This window comes from Ambystoma mexicanum, chromosome 1p (genome assembly GCF_040938575.1).
Source record: "Ambystoma mexicanum isolate Mex_15411 chromosome 1p, UKY_AmexF1_1, whole genome shotgun sequence".
Taxonomy (NCBI): Eukaryota; Metazoa; Chordata; class Amphibia; order Caudata; family Ambystomatidae; genus Ambystoma; species Ambystoma mexicanum.
This window is the reverse complement of record NC_090921.1, coordinates 673,638,637-673,661,934: the sequence shown is the minus strand read 5'-3', so window position 1 is coordinate 673,661,934 and position 23,298 is coordinate 673,638,637. Positions and strand designations below refer to the sequence as shown.

Sequence of the window (23,298 nt, the reverse complement as noted above, 5' to 3'; positions counted from 1 at the left end):
TGAGGTAGGAGTTACTTGTGGGTGAAGGCTATGAGAGAAGGGGATGAGACAAGCAAGTTATGCATAGGAAGGGATGATGTCAGGGTGCATGATGGAGAGTACAATTCGGCATGAGAAGACAATGAAGGGCACAGCCCAGGAAGGAGAAGGTTGGCAAGTGAGCAGCAAGGAGTGGGGGGTGAATGTAAGGTTGGCTAGAAATAGAAGTACTGTGTTGGGTTACAGATAGGCTATTGGTGCCCAAAATGCAGTTAACTGGACCCAAATGGGGATGTCCCTTTGTGGTTATAGGTAATATCAAGGTTTAAGGATCCCCTATGAGTGGAAGCAGGAGTTTGGCAAAGGGCAATCTTTGCATAGAGGTATTTTCCTAAAGTGTTTTGTCCTCGCTTGAGAAGGGGTTCTGGCCCAATGCCCTTGTTGGAAAGGTGAGACAATCTTCCCACGCACCCCCAATCGGTTCAGAATAAGCAAAGGCTGTGAAATGTAATATAAAATACCAGGGGGGAGGGGCGCATTCCTAAAGTCCTTTACAAAATCATATTATTGCATGTGGGAACAAACACCATCATAGATATTAGCAGCCATCTTGGAACACAAGTCACAAATGTGGCGCAGTAGCCAGAATTCTAGGTCTAGGCTGCGAACATGAGGAAAGGAATAGGTTGTATCCCAGCCACTGAGAAAGGCCAGAACCACAGAGATCCATAAACCCTTCATTGTCTTCATGCTCTGGGAAGAATGTTCCTTACAAGGCCACGCTAGGAGGGATGAGCGTCTTTGTGTAACACAATCCCACGAGAAGGAGGGCACAGACCACTGACCCCCACCAGTCCCAACTCTTATGTTAAAGCACCCAAATGCCCCAGCCGTAAGAACCCTGAATTCCAAGCACTTGCACGTTCTCAATGTCACTGGGCCTAGTAAAATCGTTCTTGTTGTATTCTCCCCTGTTCCCCTCCCTTGCCTAGTCGTGCTCTGAAACACTTGTGTACGAGCGCGATATAAATAAAATATCATATCAATGTACCAGCCAGCCTCATACCACTGATCATAAACCTGTTTGACCCCTGATTGATCAAGAAAGATCAGAAAGCAGAACTTTCCGCCTTCCCGTATGGGTCATGTGATTTGTGCTGCGAGGTGCAGCGAGGGACACAATTATAGCCTAGAAAGAGGGTGGAAGACCTTGGAGAGATGCCGGCCTGTCTAGGATCGAGTGAAGTGTGTGACGTAGTATGACCTTGGCTTTTCCTTCGGGCCCCTGTCTGCTTGAACCAGGTGCAGATACATAGCTAGAGATGTATTGCTTAGTTTTTACATAAATGCAAATTAGCCGCCACCTCATGACCAATGATGACTGCATCATCACCCACATGGACGAAGATGGACAGAAGGGGCTGGGACCAATGGTCTTATGGAGAAGGCAGTCTGTGTATAGGCTCTCACCAATCAGCTGCACAGGTTTCTACTGTATGTAATGATGTCACTGATGACGGGATGTACCTTCTTAAGGTGCTGCTCATGCAGATTTTGTCAGAATGTTCAGCAGCAGCAGAGTCTTTTGCTGATGCTTACCAATTTATTGGAATGAAATACTTGTTCTCTAGCATGGGGCCTGGCATGGATTCACATGCTCATGAATATTCCCTGTCATCAGGCAGGGAATCCTTAGTAAAAGAAAAAACAGTTTCACTTTCACTTACAAACTGTATTTCTCCTCTAAACCAATCACTGTCCTCTGGGTCATACTGCCCCCAGCCAATGACAGTACTCTCCTGTCAGGCAAGACTGTATGCAGTACCCTTTGGGTGCACTACAATAACCTTGACCTCCTGGCAATAGGGACCCAACCTTTTGTATAAGTCTGAACTACACAGGTTGGAAGTGTGGTCGAGCAGCCAGGCTTATCTCAAGAGTGTCAATGTGAGCAGTAATGTTGTGACACAGAGTTTCACAGTACAGTTATCCAAATAAACACTTACACTCAAGGCTTCTTTTTTTAAATGTATTTCATTTTATTGGTTTACTTACAAACCTTTAAAATAAAACCATTCCATTATAACTCCTTACAACTATTTACACATGTTCGTTTCTCAATACGCAATTTTATCATCTTATTACAAACTTAATGAACAGAGATGCAAATCTGAGTGATTACGGCAATCAAGAAGACAGTAGTCGCTTTTCAATTATCGCCAGAAAGTATGTCAGTGGCAATATCAGTTTCATATCTGTGCCGTTGAACATCTGTTGCCACCAATCTTAGGCGTTGAGAGCTGGATGAGATTCACTCCATACACCCAGGTATCGAGTTCTTTCTGTTTGTAAAATAGTGCAAAATAACACTAGATGTTTTAAAGTTTCGATTTCTTGTGTACACCAGCGACACTTCGGATCCAGGTCCACGTTTGCCGACCATGCTCGTAATCATTCCTTTGTTTTGAATATGTTAAGTCGGAAACACATAAACAATAGTCTGGCATTTGGGTCTGGGAATAGATCAATGTATTTTTGCAAAATATTGAAAGCCCGGGCTTCAGGTGGAACCTCGCTCAATGATTTAGAGGCATCCCTTTGGGTGCAAGTATGATCCCAATCCGTTCGCTAGATTTTTGTTTTTGCTGCGTCGGGATTACCATGAAGCAGTTCTGGAGTAATGTCGTATTCTGCCAACAAATTTTCGCATCGTTTCAGCCACACTCCCGTTACTGCGGGAGCCGTTGAGGTGGCGCTGTGAAAGATTTCAAATTGCGGAATTTGTTTGCAAGCTTTTGTTTTCCGATATAATGACAACAGGTTCCAACAAACTTGTGCGTGAATAGATATTAACGATAGTTCATATCGAATGGTGACTGTCGATGTTCCTTTTGGTAAACTAAGTACTGTGGTCCAGTAGATGTACTCAAGTGTGGACCATAGCTCCTACGAGCAAACCAGGGCATTTTCGGCCCCGTACGTTAGTGCTGGTATTACCTTTTGAATATAAAATCGTAGCACAGGTTTCAATGAAAACTTGCCAAATCTTTTTTTCAGTACTAAGGCCTGGATCGCCAGTTGTTTACATTTGCGTTTTGTAGCCGTCGCCCAAGGTTCGTCATTAATACATGAACTGATGATCATGGCCAGATATTTTACACTGGAGGCTATCTGCAGATTTTCCTGCCCCATAGACCAAGACAGACACGTTGATCGACAAGTCCTTCTCCCTTTAAGATTCGTGAGGACAAGTATTTCACACTTCTTCGAATTGATAAGTAAGTTATTTTTAGCCACATATTGTTGAACTGCATCGATTTTTCTTTGCAAACCGATTGGTGTTAAGTCCAGCAATATGAGGTCATCAGTGTATAATAGCCAGCTCAAGGGAGAACTATGCATTTTTTGGGGGAAAGAATTTGTCTCCTCGATGGTGATTCCAATGTCCGATATGAATAAGCTGAATATCGCAGCTGCCAAGGGGCAGCCCTTCTTAACTCCCTTAAATGTTTTGACCGGTGCTGACAGGGTGCCAGATTGATCCAAGCGTATCCTGATTGAAGTGTCAGTATGCAGTTCTTTTATTGCCGCCAGGAGGTCGTCCGGATAGCCCCACGTGCGCATTTTATTCCATAGTAATCCTCTGTCAATCGTATCAAACGCATAGGAGAAGTCAATGAAGGCGAGATATATTATTTTTTCAGCTCTTATCGCCTCCATTTTCAATAAATTCAATATCAGCAGATTCAGAGAGCAGCCAAGCTGCTTAGCAAAGCCTGACTGTCTGACGTCTACGTGCTTTGAAATTTTGGCCCATTTTACTAATTTTATTTGTAGCATGGTTACATAGATCTTCCCTAAGATGTCTAATAATGCGACTGGGCAATAGTTTTTCGGGCAAGTTCTATCTCCCTTTTTAAACACTGGCACGATCACGGCTGATTTCCAGGACTTAGGTGTTTGACACTGATCATTTATTCTCTGAAAGAGGGCCACACAAACGTTTGCCCATAGTTCCGGTTGTTGCTTGATCGTGAAGTTTGTTAGGCCGTCTGGACCAGGGGCGCGTGAATTGTTTGCTTTCATAATTATTCTTAAGATCTCATCCTTAGGAAAAGTTAAAGCTCATTTTTTGGTGGTTGGAACATACAAGTTAGAGGGATTTTCGTTAGCTTTGTAGAGCTCATTAAAGTGAGCTAACCATGCTGTTTCCGGGACCATATAAACCTGCAGTGCCACTTGAGGGGCTTATGTATCATTGATGATATTCCAGAAGGTTCTAGTATTCTTGTTTAGGAGACCTTCTAACATTCGCTCTGAGTCTTTGTAACATTAGGCTTTTGTGTGATCGAATCCAATTTTTGTATCTTTGTTTGGCAGCCTTCATCTTCGGTCCACTTGTGTCTTTGTCAGCAAACAGAGCTTGGCGAATTGTTCGTCTCATCAATCGTTTTTGGATTAATATGTCCAAATCAAAGCAGTGAAGACGTTTCATGTTAGCATGTTTAAATCCACCATTGTTTGTTTTAAAGTATGCCAGTAAGTGTGCATATTCGAGCGTAGATTCTGCACTACAAAATTGGTTAGATATCAAAGTAACCTCGTCTTCAGCTAACCTTAATCTCACTCTACTTGCCTCCACCTTAATTTTCTGTGACCATTTTGCTTTCGCGAATCCCATCACATTCCAGAATTCCATGATTAACATGTCACGGTCACTATTTTCTTTTTGGCACACTTTTAAAGTTTTCACCCGTTGGTGGAGATCGGCTGATACAAAGATATAATCAATTGTAGAGCCATGATTCTCGCGATTCCATGTCAGAGCTGGTGGTATATCTCCTTATGTGCATCCATTTAACATTTGTACATTTCTTGCACTCATTTCCTTCATCCAATTAGACTATACATTTTTACTCTGAGGTGTCTTCAAATTAAAGTGATCGATATTCAAGTCACCGCAGAGTATTATGTTGGTACCCTTTTGTTCCACGAGTAGGCGATCGATGATGGTTGAGACTGCATCAATAAATTCTTGTTGCCCCGCTCTTCTACGGTTCCAATAGACGTTTATTACAGTCATTTGTTCTATTATTTTAGACCTACCGTTCAATTTCCAATCGTTGACTCTTGGATATATGGAGAGTGGTTTATTGAATTGAGGATGTCAAAACCTGTTGAGTTTCTGACCAAAGTTATCAAGCCCGCCATTGGGCGCCCCTTTTCTGGGATTATGGCTGGGTTTACAGCAATTTTAAAGTCTACTACCATTGGAGTGGCACTTAGCCAGGTCTCTTGTAGACAAGCAATAGATAAGTCACCCAGCTATTCTCTATTAAACAGGTGACCAAAACCCCTCGTGTTCCAAGAACCTAAGGTGAGATGTTCCATGGTTTGGTCCTTCTGGCATTATTGTGGTTGATTTATGTTTAACGTTGCAGCTAACCAATGGCAGTTTTGAATTGGTTCTTGCGTGTTATTGTCTAGTGGTGGTTTGACCGTCCTTTCTTCTGTTGGTATTTGGCCTTGAATGGTTATACTTATTTTTTCAAACCGGTCTACTGTTTCTGGACTTCTATCTTTCGCAAACGAAACTTGTTTTTTCCTAGTGGTCACCGTGTTTTGCATCGGCACATCCTCTCTAGCCTTGTTGCAATTTGGCGATGCAGATTTCATCGACCGGTTAGAGGCAGATTTGTCCAATCCCAGCGAAGGAAAATGCGAGGGAAGTTTGCGCTCTGATGCATAGTGTGCCGTCTCTCTAATATTTGATTGAGCTGTTAGGTGAGCATATTGTAACTTATAAACATCAAAGCCCAAAGAAAATAGAGAGACATTAGCGTCCAGAATCGATGTAGCAATTAAAGTTGAAGCTATATGGATCACTGCTTTGTCATTTCGCCGCAAGTCCGGAAATTCGACGATCAGCAGGTCTTCAGTGTTGATTGAGCGTAGACTTGGTATAAGATGTAATAATTTGATAATGTTACTGCGATTTAGGATCAGGTTGTCGTGCGATTGTAGCCTCTCCATCATCAATCTGACCCGATATCGATGCCCTTCTCCTCTAGTTAGGTATCTCTTCATCGATGAGGGGTCAGTTTTGTGATCTTTTGGAGGTTTGCTCCAGTCCTGTTTGTCAGACATTGTAGGGGAATAATGAACAGCCTGTTTCTCGCAGTCTTGTCGTTGCCTCCCACTCGAGTCGCTCCTACACTGACCATTATTTACTTCCTTTGTAATTCTCGCATAAGCGTCTTTGTATTTTTAAGTGTTTTTCTTGCATGGTCTGAGGGATAGGGCTCCTCATCTGCAATCTTGCCAGAGAAGGACCACCTCTCAAGTCGATGCTAACATCGGGCATTTCTATTGAGGGTTGCGATGCTGCCAGATCAGGGGCTGCCGTATCTCGTACAGGTGCTTTCTTTTCAATCACTACAAGTCTGCCCCCTGGCATTTCGCGTGTTACTTCCTTATCAGTTGGTATATTGTTGCTGGATTGCTGTTTTTCTTCAGTAATTTCAGAAAACGCTTCAACGTCTTCATATTCGGTTTCGTCATAAGTTGATATGTTTGGAGTTGATTGGTCCCACTAACTCAAAGGAGAAGTCGTCCTTTCAGGGCGTCTCTAGTCGAGGCAAATTCAGAGCTTCAGCACAGCAGCAGGGCTTCACCGGGCAAAGCAACGTTCCAGGAGTTGCAGCAGGCGTCTCTTCCAAGTTCTTCTTCGGATTCCTTCGTCCAGTGGTCGACTCTGCCTTCCAAGCCAAAAAGCCTTGCCTTTTATGCAGGATTCTGCCATTCATTCCAGACTAGCTGCCAATCACAGAGCAGGGTGGCTGTCCTTGCAGGACAGCCAGCCGGCAAATCACCTTTTGGTGCATTTCTGTAACCAAGGGGATTAATCGCAGGGAGTTTCGGGCACCTCCCTCCCTGCCCCTGCCAGACATACTGGAGCCAGAGGCGGGCTTCACTCGTGAATCCTGCCAAAGACAAAGCAAACAAAGGGACCAAACCTGGTTTGGCGCGCAGAGTAAATCTCAAGGACCTTTCCAACAAGAAATGGTGAAAAAAGACGACCAGGGCCATTTTGACAAAATGGGCACACATGGGTGCTTTACTGTGGCTGCGAACGCAGCCCGCGGTAAAAACACACAATGGTAGTAAAAAGTAAACCACTGCCACCAGCCATAATTGTAGAGAGGGTAACATAAAAAGGTTACATGAGAAGCTAGACAAAGGGGATACTAAGTAACCCCTCCAGCACCCTATGGTAAGATAGTGTGTGCTGGGTCTAGAGAGTTACAAAATGTAAGGAAAGTCAGTTTCACCAAGAGAAGGTATTTAAACCTTTGGGAAATCTAATAGACTTCCCTGTGCCACTGCACTGAAGGTGCTGTGTCACAATGTAAAAGATGCCTATGGAGTTTGTCAGACTCCAAAGTTAAAAGAAACACAGAAAACACATAGAATTAAAAGTACAAAGCCCCAAAGTTCAGCAAAAAGAGCTGAGGGTCTCTAAGGTGGGAGGCCTGCTGCAACTCCTGGACTGTTAGTTTGCCCGGTGAAGCCCTGCTGTTGTGCTGAAGCTCCGAATTCGCCTCGACTAGAGAAACCCTGCAAGGATGACTTCTCCTTTTGAGTTGGTGGGACCAATCAACTCCAAAGTAAGCCTGTCTGGATATCCTCTCTGAGCTGGCTTTACTTCTGCTGCTGCTGCTGGAACCGAAGTGCCAGGGAGAGGAACACCAGATTGTGTGTGTTGCTTTTAAGTCCGACCCGAGCGCTAGGAAGATCCTGCGGACTTCCCTGATGCAGGACTGACCAAGCCTGAGCCACCTCAACAGGGTGATTGGACCCCAGAAGCAAGGAAAGTCTGAAGTGGTATCTGAGAACCGCAGTGTTGCCATTTGCTGTCAGACGCGAGGAGCTGAAACACAGAATAACCGCTGAATTGAAGTTTGCCCATTGTTGCTGCTGTCCTTCCCATTGCAGAGCAGGAGCCCCCGGACGTACTCCCTCTTGTCCCCACGACCGAGGCCCAGGAACAACAGGATCTACAGAGCTGTACAGGAACAGAAGCCAGCTGGAACCAATTCTTCTAACCAGAGGTACTGCAAAGTCTAAGAGAACTTACCTCTTGTTGTGTAGCCTTACTTGCTCTCAGTTGAGACCTGTCTTGGTTACCTTGCAGAGTTGCTAAAGCTTTGCCCTCACAAGCCTCCCAGCTTGTGGCCCTTCAAGTGTACTGTTTTGTACAAACATTTCTAAAAAATATCGTGCAAGACTTTTTACCTACCTGCAAAGAAGTACTTCAGCTCCCCTTGACTTTGTGCAATTAACATTGGCTCTCCTGTCTCTGTGAGGGACCCCTATTTACCTCTGACTTTGTGTTTTGGCCTTTCCCCCTGGAAAGGGTTAAACCTATTTGAAATTCTATCTTTTATACCAAACTCAGAATTGCTCTAAATATACCAGTGATAAATCAATGTCCACAGTGTCCTAGCTATTTAAGTCACCTGAGGGTGTAGGAAATGTCTGCGTGCCATCCCCAATGGGTATCATCTGATTTAGAGAAAGAGTGTGTTTTGAAGTGTATTATAAGTGTTATATATATATTGCTCCCTTCTGAAGAAGGCATATCCAACTGACTGTGAAATAAATTAATAACGGTTTTATCAAGAAACCTTGGGTATAAGTGGTTATTTGGGTAACTGCTACTGTGAAACTGTGTCACAACATTACTGCTCACATTGACCCCTCTTGAGATAGGCCTGGCTGCTCAGCCACACTACCAACCTCTGTAGTTCAGACTTATACCAAAGGTTCGGTCCCTATTGCCAGGAGGTCAAGGTTATTGTAGTGCACCCAAAGGGTACTGCATATAAATCTTGCCTAACAGTAGTTATGTCTGTTCATTGATATCACATGCTTCGGGAGCTCCCAAGGCCTTAATATCATAAGAAATACCAATTTTAGAGGATCAATGCCTAGTTCACCTAGCACTTTGTAGGCTGTGAAGCATCTTCCAGGCGCAGAGTGTGAAACTAGAAGGTATGCACCCTGACCAGCTCCAATGCACTCAAAATCCTATAAGCATCCAGTGTTTTCAGATGCCATAACTGAAATTGCAAGGAGTAACATTCGCAGTGAACACTTGCCAAGAAACATCAATGAGTTGCGAAGCAGGAGGGCTACTGGGTTTCGGAGACGAAGTGTTGGCCCATATGAATACAGCATGTGCGCCATTCTGGAACAAACCTATCGCAAAGTTAAAGTGGATCGAAGCAATGGAAAAGCCAGTAAAAGTGCAACGGCAAGAGACTTCTGAACTATGTTTTTATAAAGAAGAAACTGTTTTTGTAGGGGCTGTAAGGAAGGCATTGCATCAAAGAAAGACGAGCACAGGTGATCACAGTTCAAAGGTGTTTATTAAACTGTAAAATGGGTGAGATAAACACCTATTCTAAACCTAAATCTAAGATGGGAGCAAGCTATGACCATCAAATAATACAGTCCTGGTGGAGTCTAGTCAAATAAAAAGGGCCTATACTAAAAAACATATTGCCAATCCTTACCTCTATGCTACAAAAGAGTGGGAAAATGTTCACAAGAAGGAAAGAAGTCGTCCTAAAATAAGTCAGGATTCTATGGCTGGGGTCTCCTATCCCCCAAGTTTTTAGCACGGGATAAGTTGGGACTCTTGAGCACAGCACACTCCTGGGCTTCTCCGGCACAAGCTTACAGTTCCTTTTCTCATTATCAGGGCCTTCTGTGCCCAGATCTCTTCTCATTCAAAGTCTCTTGATTCAGAGGGCCTGATACGCCAAAACAACAAGACAAAAGTTCCTTCTATTTTCCTTTACGTCGGGTGATTTCCCTTCACCCTTGGATCCCTCTCAGCCGTGCTCCGATCCTTTTTTCAGTCATCGTCCTCCCTCATTCGGGTTCAGACCGACCAGAGCACTTGCCAATTTAAACAGAGACTTCCGAAGGGCGATCTCGTCTCGCTGGGTCACTCAATTTAACCTACTGCAAGCGCGGGCTTCATGCCTTCTTAGTTCGCACAGTGTTCCCTTCAGCCAGGCGCAAACGCCTGTTCCTCAATATGAAAAAGTTCTGCAATGTGTCAAGGGCTTTCAGTTGTACAAGGCATTTGTTTTGACCCTTGTATAACCACCTTATACCGGCCTTCCCTATGGCCTCTTGGTACTTGTAGTTTTCTTTAAATACGTCACAATGTTCAACAGTCTCTTTGCTCCAGAGAGGGGTACCGACCAGAGACCTTCGACTGAGTGCTCACGTGGCACTGGACCACTCTAACTCTGGTACCAAGTTTGTTCACAAATGACCTCTTGTCTATTTATCTTCTTAATGTTGTCACTGCAACTTTCAGCTAAACACAGTTTGTGACTATCAGGTTCTTCCAACTCACTGGCTGTGTTGAACTCATTGGCAGTTCCTTTGCCGCCGGAGTCAAGGACGATACCACAATGGCAACCATGTCTCCCCGTTGTGGCTACCAGTGCGTGAGGGTGCCATGTACCGCTGACATCCGTTAGACCATTTGCCAGCTGCGATACCCGGTCTTACGTTGCTTTCATCAGAGGCTTAGCGGGTCTGGGTTGAAAAGGGCAAGGGCAACTCCACTCTTGACGTCCTTTCGGGTCTCGCCGCCTTTCTTCTCTGTTTGAAGTGCCGTCCTGAAATGGCTGCTTCTTCGTGCGTTCGAACTTGCTCAGAGTGTGCTCTTGTGCTCCACCTTTTATTCCTATGGAGAAGGGAAAAGGTAGTCATGTGTGTGTAGTTGTCGGTAATTGCCTGACTCTGCCTGACCCTTGTGTTGGGACATGTCAGGTAAACGGCTTGGGTATTAGTCCATTGTCATACACGCTGTGAGAAAGTGTTTGTGTTGGAAAAGGGGGGTAGGTAGAAGGCGTCATAGGGAAGGGGATACTGTGTCTCACCCTTTAGTGTCCCACTTCCACTCCCCGAAGACCCCCCCCCCCACCCATCCAGGTGATCCTCCTGCACTGGTCCTCCCCCAGGAACTGGATCCAATAGCAATGGCCGTGTCCTGGCCACCTGGATGACAGATCCCCGGGGACTAGCAGGGGAGACACCTTCAGGTTTCTGACAGGGCCAACCAGCAATGCAATAAAACCCTGCTCATCCCAGACCACAAAGGCACAGCTGCAGATATGGACTACTTCTTGGTGTGTGCACAGCAGGCATTCTTGAACCTACTGCCGTCCTGGAGGGTCTACTGCTCACTGGCCACGTTGCACTCAGTGTTTCTCGTGATCTCTGAAGACCACCTCACAGTGGGATCAAAGAGCTTGCTTGCTCCAACTCAAGGCTCAATTGTAGGGGGCCTTCTGTATCTTACCTGAAAAACAAAAGAACGAGAAGATCAAATTACCTGTCTCAAGACTCCTCTTAACTGTTCAAAGAAATGCCCAATTAATATAGAAAGAAGAAACCTTTTTTGCATCACTATTGCTGCCTGGGGTTCAAACCACTACGAACGCCAAGCGGCTACTAATTTGTTCGATGGGAGGTTATACAGCTGGCGAATGACATAGAACAAGGTCTAAACACAATCAAGGTCCATATGTGTGCAATAAAACTGATGACCCTCCAGAACCGATATGTGCTAGACTTGTCAAGGGGATGGAAGGAGGGGTGTACCGCAAAAATAATTGCTGATTCTTGCTGCACATTCGTGCCCTCAAACGACGCAAAGAACGGCTCCCTGGTTCACATAATGGGAGCACTGCACACCCTAGGATCGTACATGCAAACTGAAGCTGGCATACAAAAGGATTATTGGTTTGATGACCTTTTCTCCTGGGCACCATCCTGGATGGGGCAATCGTGAAACTACTAGTACCGCAATAGTGTTCGTCTTTGTACTTTTCTGCACCTGTCAGCTGGGACTCAGATGATGTGCTAAAGCCATGATGATAGTTTCATTTGGGTTATCAAATGGCTGATGAGGGTTGAGCACCTTAGTGTAATACAATCCCACAGGAAGGAGGGCACAGGCGCTGACCCCCACCAGTCCCAACTCTTAAGTTATAGCACTCAAATGTCCTAGCCTTAAGACCCCTGAATTCCAAGGTACTTGCCAGCCACAGACCACCGATCATAAACCTGTTTCTGCCTTCACTTCTGGTTCACGTGATTTGTGCTCCGAGGTGCAGGGAAGGATAAAATGATAGCCCAGTACCAGGGTAGAAGACCTTGGACAGATGCCGGACTGTTTAGGATCAAGTGAAGTGTGTGACTTACAATGACCTTGGCTTTTCCCTCTGCCCCTGTCTACTTGTATCAGGTGCACTGCTACATAAATCGATGTATTGTTTAATTTGTACATAATTGGCAATTGGCCGCCACCTCATGACCAATATTGACTGCAGCATCACCCACGTGGAAGAAGATGGACAGAAGGGGCTGGGACCAATGGCCTGACATCCCCTATGGAACAGGCAGCCTATGTATAGGGTCTCACCAACCAGCTGTGCGGGTTTCTACTGTATGTAATGATGTTACTGATGACACCATGTACCTTTTTAAAAGTGCTGCTCATGCAGATTTTGGCAGAATGTTCGGCAGCAGAGTTCTTTGATGATGCACACTTATTATTTAGGAATAAAATCCTTGTTATCCTTGCAAGTGGTGTCTTGGGCCTTTTTCCCTAGTGGGTGGTATTTTTTTTCTGGTGTGAGCGTTGAGGGGCTTTTCTACAGCCTTTCCATCCCCAACCGGGAGTTGCCCTTTGCTGCTGATGCCCGGGCTGGATGCCCAAGAAAATCTCAACTATTATTCATTAGCTGCCAATGCTGTAACACTATAAATGTAACTATGAGTTCTTTTATTTTTCCAGAAGTGGAGGAATGGTGCCCCCGGTGAACATAATCCAGCAGCCATCCTCAGCAGGTCAGATGTTGGCTCAAATCTCCCGCCATGCAAACCCCACACAGGTGACTGGGACCAACTGGAGCTCAGGGGCACGCCCAACCTTCACAGCACAGGTGTGTGTAGCTTTGTGTGCAGCTGAAAGAAATTGTGTTCCCCTCTGTTGTGTGCGTGGATTTGTAATACCCAACTTAAGTCTCCTATAAGTACAGTAGAAATGTGACTTTTTATTTTATAGCATTAAAACATATAAAAATGTTCCCACCGTTCATTGTTCCAGTGTGGGATATCCATTTGACATTTTCTTTTGTCATGGAAGCTCATTTTGAGCCAATGTATTCTTGTTCTTTGCAGTTTCTAAAACACAGGGATTTTCCTGGTCGATATTACTGCTACAAGATGAGAGAATGAGCTTCAGGCTTTGTTGTGCAGATCTCCCTATCCGGTCTTTTCGAAAGAAAGTGATAATGAGACCGTTTTTTCTTCCAAAAGTGATGTCTGAGTTTCACCTGCCATAGAGTCACCTCTTGTTTTTTTTTGTCTTTTTTTACCCCTCCTTACCTTTATGAGGCAAAGAAGAGATGTCAGGCCACAATTCTATTTTTTAGGGTTCTGCTGTCCCATTTTATAGGACCTCTGAATTTTATGCTTTTTCAACTCTTTGGTTTTTAGCATCTGACGATTTTGGGGGGTGTTTAGTGATTTCCATTTTCTTTATTTATATAAAGAATATAGTTTCTAAGGAAATATTGTGTTGACAAATCTTTGTGTATTTACCAAAGCATTTGCTGTCTCTTATGACCACTCTGCTCCCCTCGTGGGAGTTGGGATTGGGCGCTCTGCCATGTTTTCCCTTGGGAAAGACTTGTATATGTGAAATAAGTCCTGTAAACCAAGTGAGGTAGACTTACCTGGGCCCGGGAGACAGCATGTATGGAAATTCCTCCTAAAACCCATGGTCCTTGTGATCTGCTCAAATAAAGAAATGCCACAAAACAAAATGGTCAGGGGTAGGTCTTAGACACGTAAATTTACTACCATTTCGGATGGTTTTGCTGTGGAAAACACTAAAATCATGGTGTATCCAAAGCAAAGTTACAGCTGTCACCAGCTTACTCTTTTTAGCGCACTTTCCGAGTGATGGATTCAACCTGGGTCCAGAATGTCACGCTTTCAAGTAACTTGCCATGGTAGCCATTTGGGCTACTACAAGATGGCACACCACTATGAGTTGTAGTGGTGGGACAAGAACGCCAGAAATCCTAGAAAGTCTGCAAAATGTTTAGGTGACTTGCCAAGTTAATATTCTGCCATAACATATACACTTGGCAACAGTATTTTCCAGCTCGTACAATTCTACTCCTATTTCTTTCATTTGTTGTTTGTTTGACTTTTTCAACATCTTAGTCTTCCATCCATCCAAGCATGTTTAACCACAGTATTAAGTTCACTGAATTTATGCAATGTGTACCAGAAGAAAGGCTCTGGTCAGAAGACATATTTATACTACAGGGCTTGTATTTAACTTAAAGAAAATGCCTTACTCACCATATTGCTAATAGGGGGGTTCCCTACTGTGAGAAACCTGAGGGTATCCTCACTCCAACTCCCCCTGGATCCTTTTCCCAGGTGGTCAGGCAAGGGCCATCACTCTTGGATCATGTCCCTGGGGCAGAGAAGCGACGGAGGATCACCTGGGTTGTTATGGATTCTAATCGGGCAACACACACCAGACCAGGACTCTTGATACTGGCCTAGGCTGCAGCACACAATTAAAACAATTTCACTTAATTTGACTTAGGATTCAGATTGAGATGGCACCCAACCCATCTCAAACCCCCTTTTACAAATACCCTGGGCCACAATGGACCATGAACCAGGCCGGTGGGTGGTAATAAAATGCTTATTTATTTTGAAAATCCAAATGAAATCACACAAATTTAATATTGGCCAGCAATCACCACTGGGGTGATACTTTACACTGTAAAATGATAGAATACACTTAGTTTGACCTTCTAATATAACATAAACAAAGCACAAATTAATAGGAGCAAGATGGCTTTTCGGGTAGATAGCACCCCACTCAAGATTTCCCCCCTGCAATACTCTCTCAAACCCCTATAAAGCAAATTTGTGGTGGGTAGCAAGGAGCCAGGTATTCTAGGCAGCAAACAGAAGTGAAATCCGACCTTACCCCACGCAACCTTTGCAATTGCACAAAATAGCACTCAGAATTAGTAAATATTTGTTTTACATGTGTGGTTGAATGAATGAGGTAAATATGAGTATAGCAATATCACAGATGTAAGAACACTAGCAGACTATAATCAATGTCCCAACAATGGGCATACAATTCAGAAAATCAACTTGAAAGTGAAATACGCAGTGCAGCCAAATCACGCGCATATAAATTGCATTTGCTAATTTACACACGTTTAAATGTCAAAACGGTTTGAAAAACAGGTGAAATGGACAAAATGGGAATGCAGTTTTTATGCTGAGTGACGGATGCACATCAAAGGGATAATATGAAAGTGAAAGAGTGACTCTAAATTAATGACAGTATGAGATTCTCAATGGGAAAGGAAATTCGGTTTTAAAAATGAAAGCAGTGGACAAAGAACATCGGTAAGGAAAGGACAAGTTTCACTTAAACTAGATTTTAGTGGCTAGAAAAGAGAAACACCACCCGTGAATAGAAAGGTTAAGCTGCAGTTGTAACCCCTTCACGCTGTGTGCCTCTTTCAGGGAAAATTAATGTATTTACTCAAAATAGTACTAAGGACTTACACAAGGACAAAAATTAGTTGAAAGAACGACGCTAACACTTGTAGATCAAGGACAGGATACACAGAGGATTCTGATAGTTTAAAGGATTTCTGCTAAGGCCGTTATGGGATTTCTATGGGATTGGACCTAATACAAGCTAACAGAACACAGGACGCAGTTTGTGATTGTTGGGGAAGGGAAATACTTACCACAAGCACTTGAATGGGGTATTTTGAACAGCGGACAGAGTTTCTGGACAGAAAGGAAATATCTGGTCACTGGTCACTGGTCACAGCAGCAGGCTCTCCTAGCAGAAAACAGCACAGCGGCTCTTCAGCTGGATAACGCTGATAGCAGGGCAAGCAGGTAGTACTGGATAATCCCAATGAGGATTCAGCCACCTTTCCTCTTTCTCCCTGAGTTATTGGGATTTTTAGTGGGGTTTTTCTGGATCAGTGGTCCTGCCTGGATAGGGTTAGCTATGCTCTGACCTGGCAGTGGGATCGGGAATCTTGCAGGATGAATCTGGAATGTCTGTATACGCAGGAGCCGGAAAATTCAGAAGAGTGTGCGTCTTTGTCTCTGTGAGACTCTACCTTTTATAAGGCGGGTGACACCACAGAATTTACTCTGGGGCCAGACCTAAGCTAGACCTACCTCTAAGAATCGGATAGGTCAATCTATGTATGTCGCCTCCTCCCTAGAAGCAGATTGGACTGGATTAGAAGGGGACTCAGTTTTATCGGGTGTTTTTTTGAGGTACAGAGTCACTTTTGCCAAAATCAGTTATGACACAAAAATTCACCTTTTTACAGTTGTGGCACTTTTGAAAACCGCATAGGCAGATTACATATTTCACACAGAGCATGGCATTCCAACTCCCAAGTTTATACAGTATCATTTAGCCCTTCTAATAATCTTTCGCAATTTTTGGTGGGAAATATTTCATTAAAAATTCTCCAATTTTATATGTGTACCTATTATCACAAAGCATGTTTGCATTAAATTTCAAAGTGATATCATGTACACTTTTCCCATGAATTACATTTTTCTGCTGTTTACGTCCCATGCATGCTAGGGAAAGCCACAATATCTTGGTTTAATGCCACAAAAATTACATTTAAACTGTTAAACTTTTGCATTCCTGCATTTTGCGGTTGCAGAAATAAGTCTTAAAGTTTATTAATTTAATCAGCCTTTGCCCCAAATGGGCCAGCATTGTCTTCCAAATAAGGGCATTTTTTTCAACCCACAGCCAACTGTCAGGCACTAGCCCTGTGTTGCGATGAACCTGTCTTTGAAGCTCCTTAGTTTGAGTGGAGGGGAGGTGCTGCTAAAGTCACACTTATGTGTCCCCGAAATCCATTGTATCCGGCTGGAGCACTGCCACAGAGTTTGATGAGGGTGTGAGATGCTTCCCCCTTGCCTATTCATATGCACCAGATGTTGGTGCACTTGGGGTGGGGAGGGGGTAGATCCTGCAGTCAGTCCTTTGAAGCCAGGGCCTAAAAACCTGTCCTGCTGGTTTCATAGTAAATGTACTGATTTATTTTTTCTTTTCCTGAATTAGAAAGCAAGACTGTTGGAATTAAACATCCTATATATGTTTTAAAACAAACCCCTATCACATTTCTATGCAAGGACTGGCCCTTAATTCAACATTTAACTTTTAAACATTTTCTTGTTTGTAAAAAGCACCAATTTACACATGGTTCATTTTCCTTGGCTGTCACTTTACAATGCAGCTTTTCCTGGTATCTTTATTCTGAGCATTTCCTTGGCCATAGTCAATTTCTACTACACAGGAATCTGTTCAGAGCAAGGGTCCAATGAAACTGACATGAGCAAAGAGAGAGAGAGCTTCTTATGAAGGGTTTATCTGTGTCATTTTGTTGCAAAAAGGAAAGCGTTTTGCATACGACTTGGAATGAAGTTTTTTGTTATTTCACAGATCTTGCCTGACACAGCCTGTCATTCAATGAGAAATGCCCCCTTTTTTGCTGGAGCACAACCTGCATATGGAGGGACCTAGCTTGGTCTCACTGGATCAGAACTGTGTACTGTTGAACAGATGAAAAGGAGCATAAGGGTGCAGTCATTTTAAAAGGCAGAATATTTTCTTTTGAATGGATTGTGTCCTCCCACGTATTCCTCCTCTATGATATTCGTATCTCCCCAGTTTCGCTGTTTCGGAATTTTATTTTTGGCAGAGGGCGCTGTGCGCGAGCTTGTGGCGTCGATGACCTTCGACAGTCTCTGTAGCGTGTCGACGTCACCAGTCGTATAAGTAGCTCATGCCACGCCCGTTGGCTTCAGTTCTATTTTTCCTATAGCTTCGCAATTGAGTTAACGGCGCGCTTCATATTTTCCTCAGAGAAAATGTCGTCATCTCCGACCCCTTCTCCAGCATTGGATATTTCATGGATTCACATGCTTAGAATATTCCCCGTCGACAGACGGGGAACCCTCGGTAAGCTTACAAAGCCGTTTCCCATAGGAAAACGTTCGACTCTTTTGTGTCCTATCTATGTCGTTTTGGGCCGCGCACGCACGCCCCTCTAGGACGTAGATTTCAACCGTCTCCAAAGTAGTGGGAGCACCTTGTGTAGTCTACTATTTGGTTAGGTTGTGCTGTTGCAGTTTTTCTCCTGATGTCGGGAAAAGCGATGTTCCGCCCGTGCGCTACGTGCGGGTTGAAGGTGTACGAGGGGGATGCACATATGGACTGCATATACTGTCTACACCCTCATCATTCGGCAGACAAGTGCGACATATGCAAGAGCTTCTCCCAGAAGACTCTTAAAAATCGGAGTCGAAGACTTGTGGCATGGTTGAACGACGGAGTGGGGGCATACCTGCCTTCGGAGGTGGGCTCCACGCGCAACACGGCCTCGGTGTCAAAATCTTCAGGGGCCCTGCGCCGCTCAACGTCGTCGGAACCCCCGGTGAAGAAATCGCGACCGGTGGAGAAAGATTCATCGGAAGGCCATTCCAATGACTCTTCTTCGAAGAAGGCCTCTTCATCCTCATCTTCAGCGAGGAAAGACAAAAAAGAAAAATCTAAATTCTCCTCGGGCGATCGTCATAGATCGGCCTCGAGTCGAGATGCAGAGAAACGCAGGTCGAGTTCGGAAAAGGCGGGAACGCCGCATAGGCCTGCACGACCACCACCGTCGTCGACGGTAGGGTAGTCGTCGACTACTTCTCTGCCGCTGACGCAGTTGGCCTCAACCATTCCTGGACCGCAGACGACGACGACGTCGATGACGGAGCCGACTATCGCTTCATCGACTGAGATCCTGCAAGAAGCCTGGCGTCCAGAGGTATACGACCCAATTTTGCCAGAGACACTTCTGCAGCAAGAGGCCTTATCGGTGTCCTCGGGAGACGAGGATGTTTGAATAGCTGGCCCTGCAGACCTAGGGTTACAAGCTACCAGGCCTCTTTCCGGGAGCATTCTGGGTTCTACCTCTCTGCTCAATCCACAGTCACTTTTGTCATTGGAAGTCTTATCCACGTTGCAAACGTTGCTGAAGACACTGGATGAGACTAGCTACAACAACTCCAGCCTGGTCGGTCATCGACGACCCGGGCCCGTCTCGTCGACCACTGCCTTCAACGCCCGCGGCAGTGCCGCTGAATGCAAGCCTCTAGGCCCCATGCCGCGAGGAAGGGGAACTGATGGATTCGGACTCGGACAGCAAAGCCTCGTCAGGTGTCTTCCTTTCCCCCTCCAGGGATCCAACCTGGGAGTCCGAAGCAGAATTGGAAACCCCGAGGAGCCCGGCTCAGCCATCTCCCCAAGACGATATTTGGTCATTTCACACCATGATGGCCAGGGCTTGTACAGAATTTGGGCTGGCCCAGGAAGAAGAGAAAAAGGACGGTTTTCTTTTCGACCACATGGGGAAAAGGAGAAGGTCAGTGTTTTCAGTACCCATCCTGGATCACGTGTGGAAGGAAGGATTGCAGACCATGCGCCACCCTTTCTCGGAACCAGCGATAAAGGGTCGTCTAGAGAAAAAATGTAAAGCCCCGGACTCTACTCGCAAGTGCCGTTCCTCCCAACCAACTCCTGACTCAGTGGTATCGGCGGCGAGGAAGGCGAGGGACCGGCACAAGTGCACGACCCCCCCGGAAAGTGAGGCCAGGCGACAGGATGTGTTGGGGAGAATTCTCTCTTTAAGCTGAATTTCCTAACCTAGTGAGTCCCCCAGCAGCTTTGCTGGATTTCTGGAGTTTGTTTTTTTTTCTCCTGCCAAGAGTGAGACTCTTTTTCTCCCACTCTTGGACATGATTTATGGTGTTCCTTTGACTGTTAATGTGTTTTATGGGCTATGGGGTCCTTTACTCCATAGGGCCTCATGTGTTTTTACTATGTGTGTTACACAGCACCCTCCGTGCAGTGACACAGGGGTGTCATAGTGACACCCCACCATAGACTCCATACCCTGGGAATGACTACTGTCTCCCAGGGCATGTAAAGTCACCATTGGCTTTACTAGTCCCAAATTATTAACAGAAACCGGTACAAACCATCATATTGTGGACGTACTGGTCGGGGCAATTCGATTGCCCCGGGGTCTGTTAGTCGAGGGGGCACGTCTCCGTCCCCACTGATCGAGTTTTGGCTGGTGGCAGTGGATACTACTTTTTATATTCGACCGCAAATATATCCCTATGGGATTTTCCCATTGTTCGAGGCTACCAACTTTAATTATTTAATTCTCATAGCCTCGAACACACCGCCGGTTTATTTAATTAATATTAATTCGCCGGTTGGCATTTTTTGCCAGGACTCGATTCTAAAATGGTGTTTGTGTTCTCTTCTGTGACTCCAAACCCAAGTCGAGCCCTTTGTTCCACTTTTTGACGGGCTTCTCCACAGAAGCCTCCAAAAGTGGTGCCACTCTGCCTGGGTACCACATGGGTGTGGGAGGGGGTTTAGGCACCCTGGACTGAGTTACCTTGGTAACTCAAGTCGCACACTTGTGTGATTGACCCAAGTGGTGAGCCGGCCGGCTCACCACTTAGCATGTTTGATTGACAGCTAGGCTGAGTGAATGGGGGTGTGCTGCATAAAAGCAGGGCTTTGGGGACTGGAACTTCAGAAGTCGCCACAGGACCTGAGAATCCGACGAGGGAGAAGCTGAGCCGACCTACCAAGACGACAACACCGGTGGAGCCCTGCGGAACCGACTCACCACTTCCCGACGACAGAGAAGATCTCCCGGCTGGAGAGGCTTCTTCCCCTGACTGGTGGGCACAACCAGTTTTCCTTCTTTTCCTCACATCCCAGGACATCTTGTGGTCGAATTGCCCATGCCAAGCACCCCGGCAACTGGATAGCCACTTACCACTGGACCGCGAATAAAAGGACCACTCCTTTTACCTGAGAACTCCGTGGCTGGTTTCTTCCCTGGCAGTGCAACTGACTCCTGTCTTCCTCCCCGACGAGATCCTCTCTTCCCCCGGACGAAGCACCGACTTGCATCTGCTGCCGGAAGCAACTGCCCCCGCTGGAGTATTCTCACCAATTTAAGGTACCGTGTCCGCCAGGCCTCCCTTTCTAAAGATTGCTACAAGGTAATAATAATCCCTTAACCTTCTGGACTCGGCTGGCCGCCTTGACCACCTAACTGGTCCCTTTCAATGGTCCACCCTTTCTGAACCTTTTCAAGACTTTTTGTGTACTGCAACCGTGTGACCTTGGACACATTTCATTCTGATCCTCTTAAAGTGGATCCTGACTTCCGAACTTTAACTTCACGGTTTTACTTTGCCTTTCTCTCTTGTGTGTTCTTGTGAAAGTGTTGGGATCTGTTTCAAATTATACTCTGCTTTTCTCTCCCTCTTTAAAACAAATTATTAGAGTGCCATCTGTGTTAAGCGCTCACCGCTCTCTGAAAATAAGTGGGGCTTTACTTAAGAATTGTCTAATATTCTTTTACGGGACTGTATATCTTTTAGTGGCCGTGTTTTTGAGCTGCTTATCATTAGTGCCTGTGTGTTTTACTAGATGTGATTTTAAATAACTAATTATATCTCTTTTACACCATGCCCTGGTCAGTGTTTACTTGTTCTACTATGTTCTTTGGACCTATTGTGGATACTCTGTATACTGCCTAACTCTTCTTGAGGGAAGTCTGACTGCTCAGCCACAGCTACCAAGTGAATCTGTGTGCTACAGACTGCTACCAAGTGGGTTTACTGCCAAACACCTGTAGTCTTAAATCTTTTGCAGTCGTCCCAGAGGGAACTGCACAGGTTTCTGCCTAACAGGATGCTTTCGTCAAAAAAGTGCTGTCGGTAGGTGCTACCACAGTGAAAGCGGTCAATTCTCTAGCCATAGTTGCAAGGTACGACAGGGAGATGTGGCACCGGCTGGCTCCTATACTGGAACACCTTCCGGATGAACATCGCAAAGCGGCTATGTTGCTGGTCAGGGAAGGTGAAGAGGCTTCCATTCATGCCATAAACATCGCAGTGGACCTCGTGGAGTCGGGGTTTAAGCAGGTGAATAACGGTGTGGTTCTCCGACGGCAGGCATGGCTAAAATGCACCAACTTCTGACCGGAGGTGCCGCACAAGGTACTGGATATGCCTTTTGAAGGAGACCTCCTCTTCTGCGAGAAGGTGGACGAAGCCCTGAAGGGCATGAAAGAGGACTCGGACACGGCGCGTTCCTTGGGGGCCCTCCAGAGTGGTCAGAGTTTCCAGTCTTTTCGTCCCTTCAGGGGAGCATCGGGAAATTCCAGATTCTCGGCATCGAGGGACAGATCCTTCAGTAGGCCAGCATACCGCTCCCAGGGATACAAACGAGCTTCGCAAGCGGCTAAACGTCGCCGGGACTACCAAGCCCCCAAGAAGAGAGCAGGTTACTCGTCGACGAGGGATAAGCAGACCAAGGACCAGCAATGACGGGCATCGGAACGTTCTGGGGGGCAGAGTATCACGTTACATCAATGAATGGGAGCAAATAACAACAGATCAATGGGTGTTGGACACTGTAAGATACGGACATTCCCTGCAATTCAAAAGCAATCCTCTGCACGTTCCACCGGCGTTTGTAGCTCAATCCCATCTGAGCGTGTTGCAGCAGGAAGTAGCACTTATGCTACAAAAAGGTGCTATAGAATTGGTTTCCGTCATCACAAAGGGGTCAAGGGGTTTATTTCTCGATACTTTGTGGTGAAAAAGCCAAACGGAAAGTGGCGTCCCATCCTGGACCTGCGCGAGCTAAACAAATCGTTGAAAAGCATGAAGTTCAAGATGCTCACGCTCCAAGAAGTGATCCGGTCAGTTCAAGAAGGAGATTTTCTGTCGTCTCTGGACCTGCAGGAGGCGTACTTCCACATACCGATGTGTCGGCGACACAAGAAGTTCCTAAGGTTTGTGGTAGGGCGGACTCACTACCATTTCACAGTACTTCCCTTTGGACTAAAATCTTCTCCCAGAATGTTTGGCCCCAGTGGCAGCCTAGCTGAGAAGGCAAGGCCATCATGTATACCCGTATCTCGACGACTGGTTGGTGAGGGGGTCCTCCCCTATGTCGACGCACAGGAGTCTGCAGGCCACCATGAACTTCTTACAACGGCTGGGGTTTGCGATAAACTTCGAGAAATCCTC

General features: G+C 45.6%; 1 protein-coding gene across 4 annotated transcripts in view; it reads left to right on the top strand.

Moving 5' to 3' along the window:
• The window catches only part of ARNT (aryl hydrocarbon receptor nuclear translocator), a 675,339-nt gene that overhangs the window by 545,929 nt on the left and 106,112 nt on the right, over positions 1-23,298 (top strand). For 2 of the 4 annotated variants that reach the window (XM_069649742.1, XM_069649741.1), the window contains exon 18: positions 12,869-13,016. In XM_069649742.1, the coding sequence (XP_069505843.1) occupies positions 12,869-13,016 (148 nt within the window). The remainder of the gene's footprint in view (positions 1-12,868; positions 13,017-23,298) is intronic. The other 2 variants (XM_069649743.1, XM_069649744.1) reach the window with 1 other exon arrangement.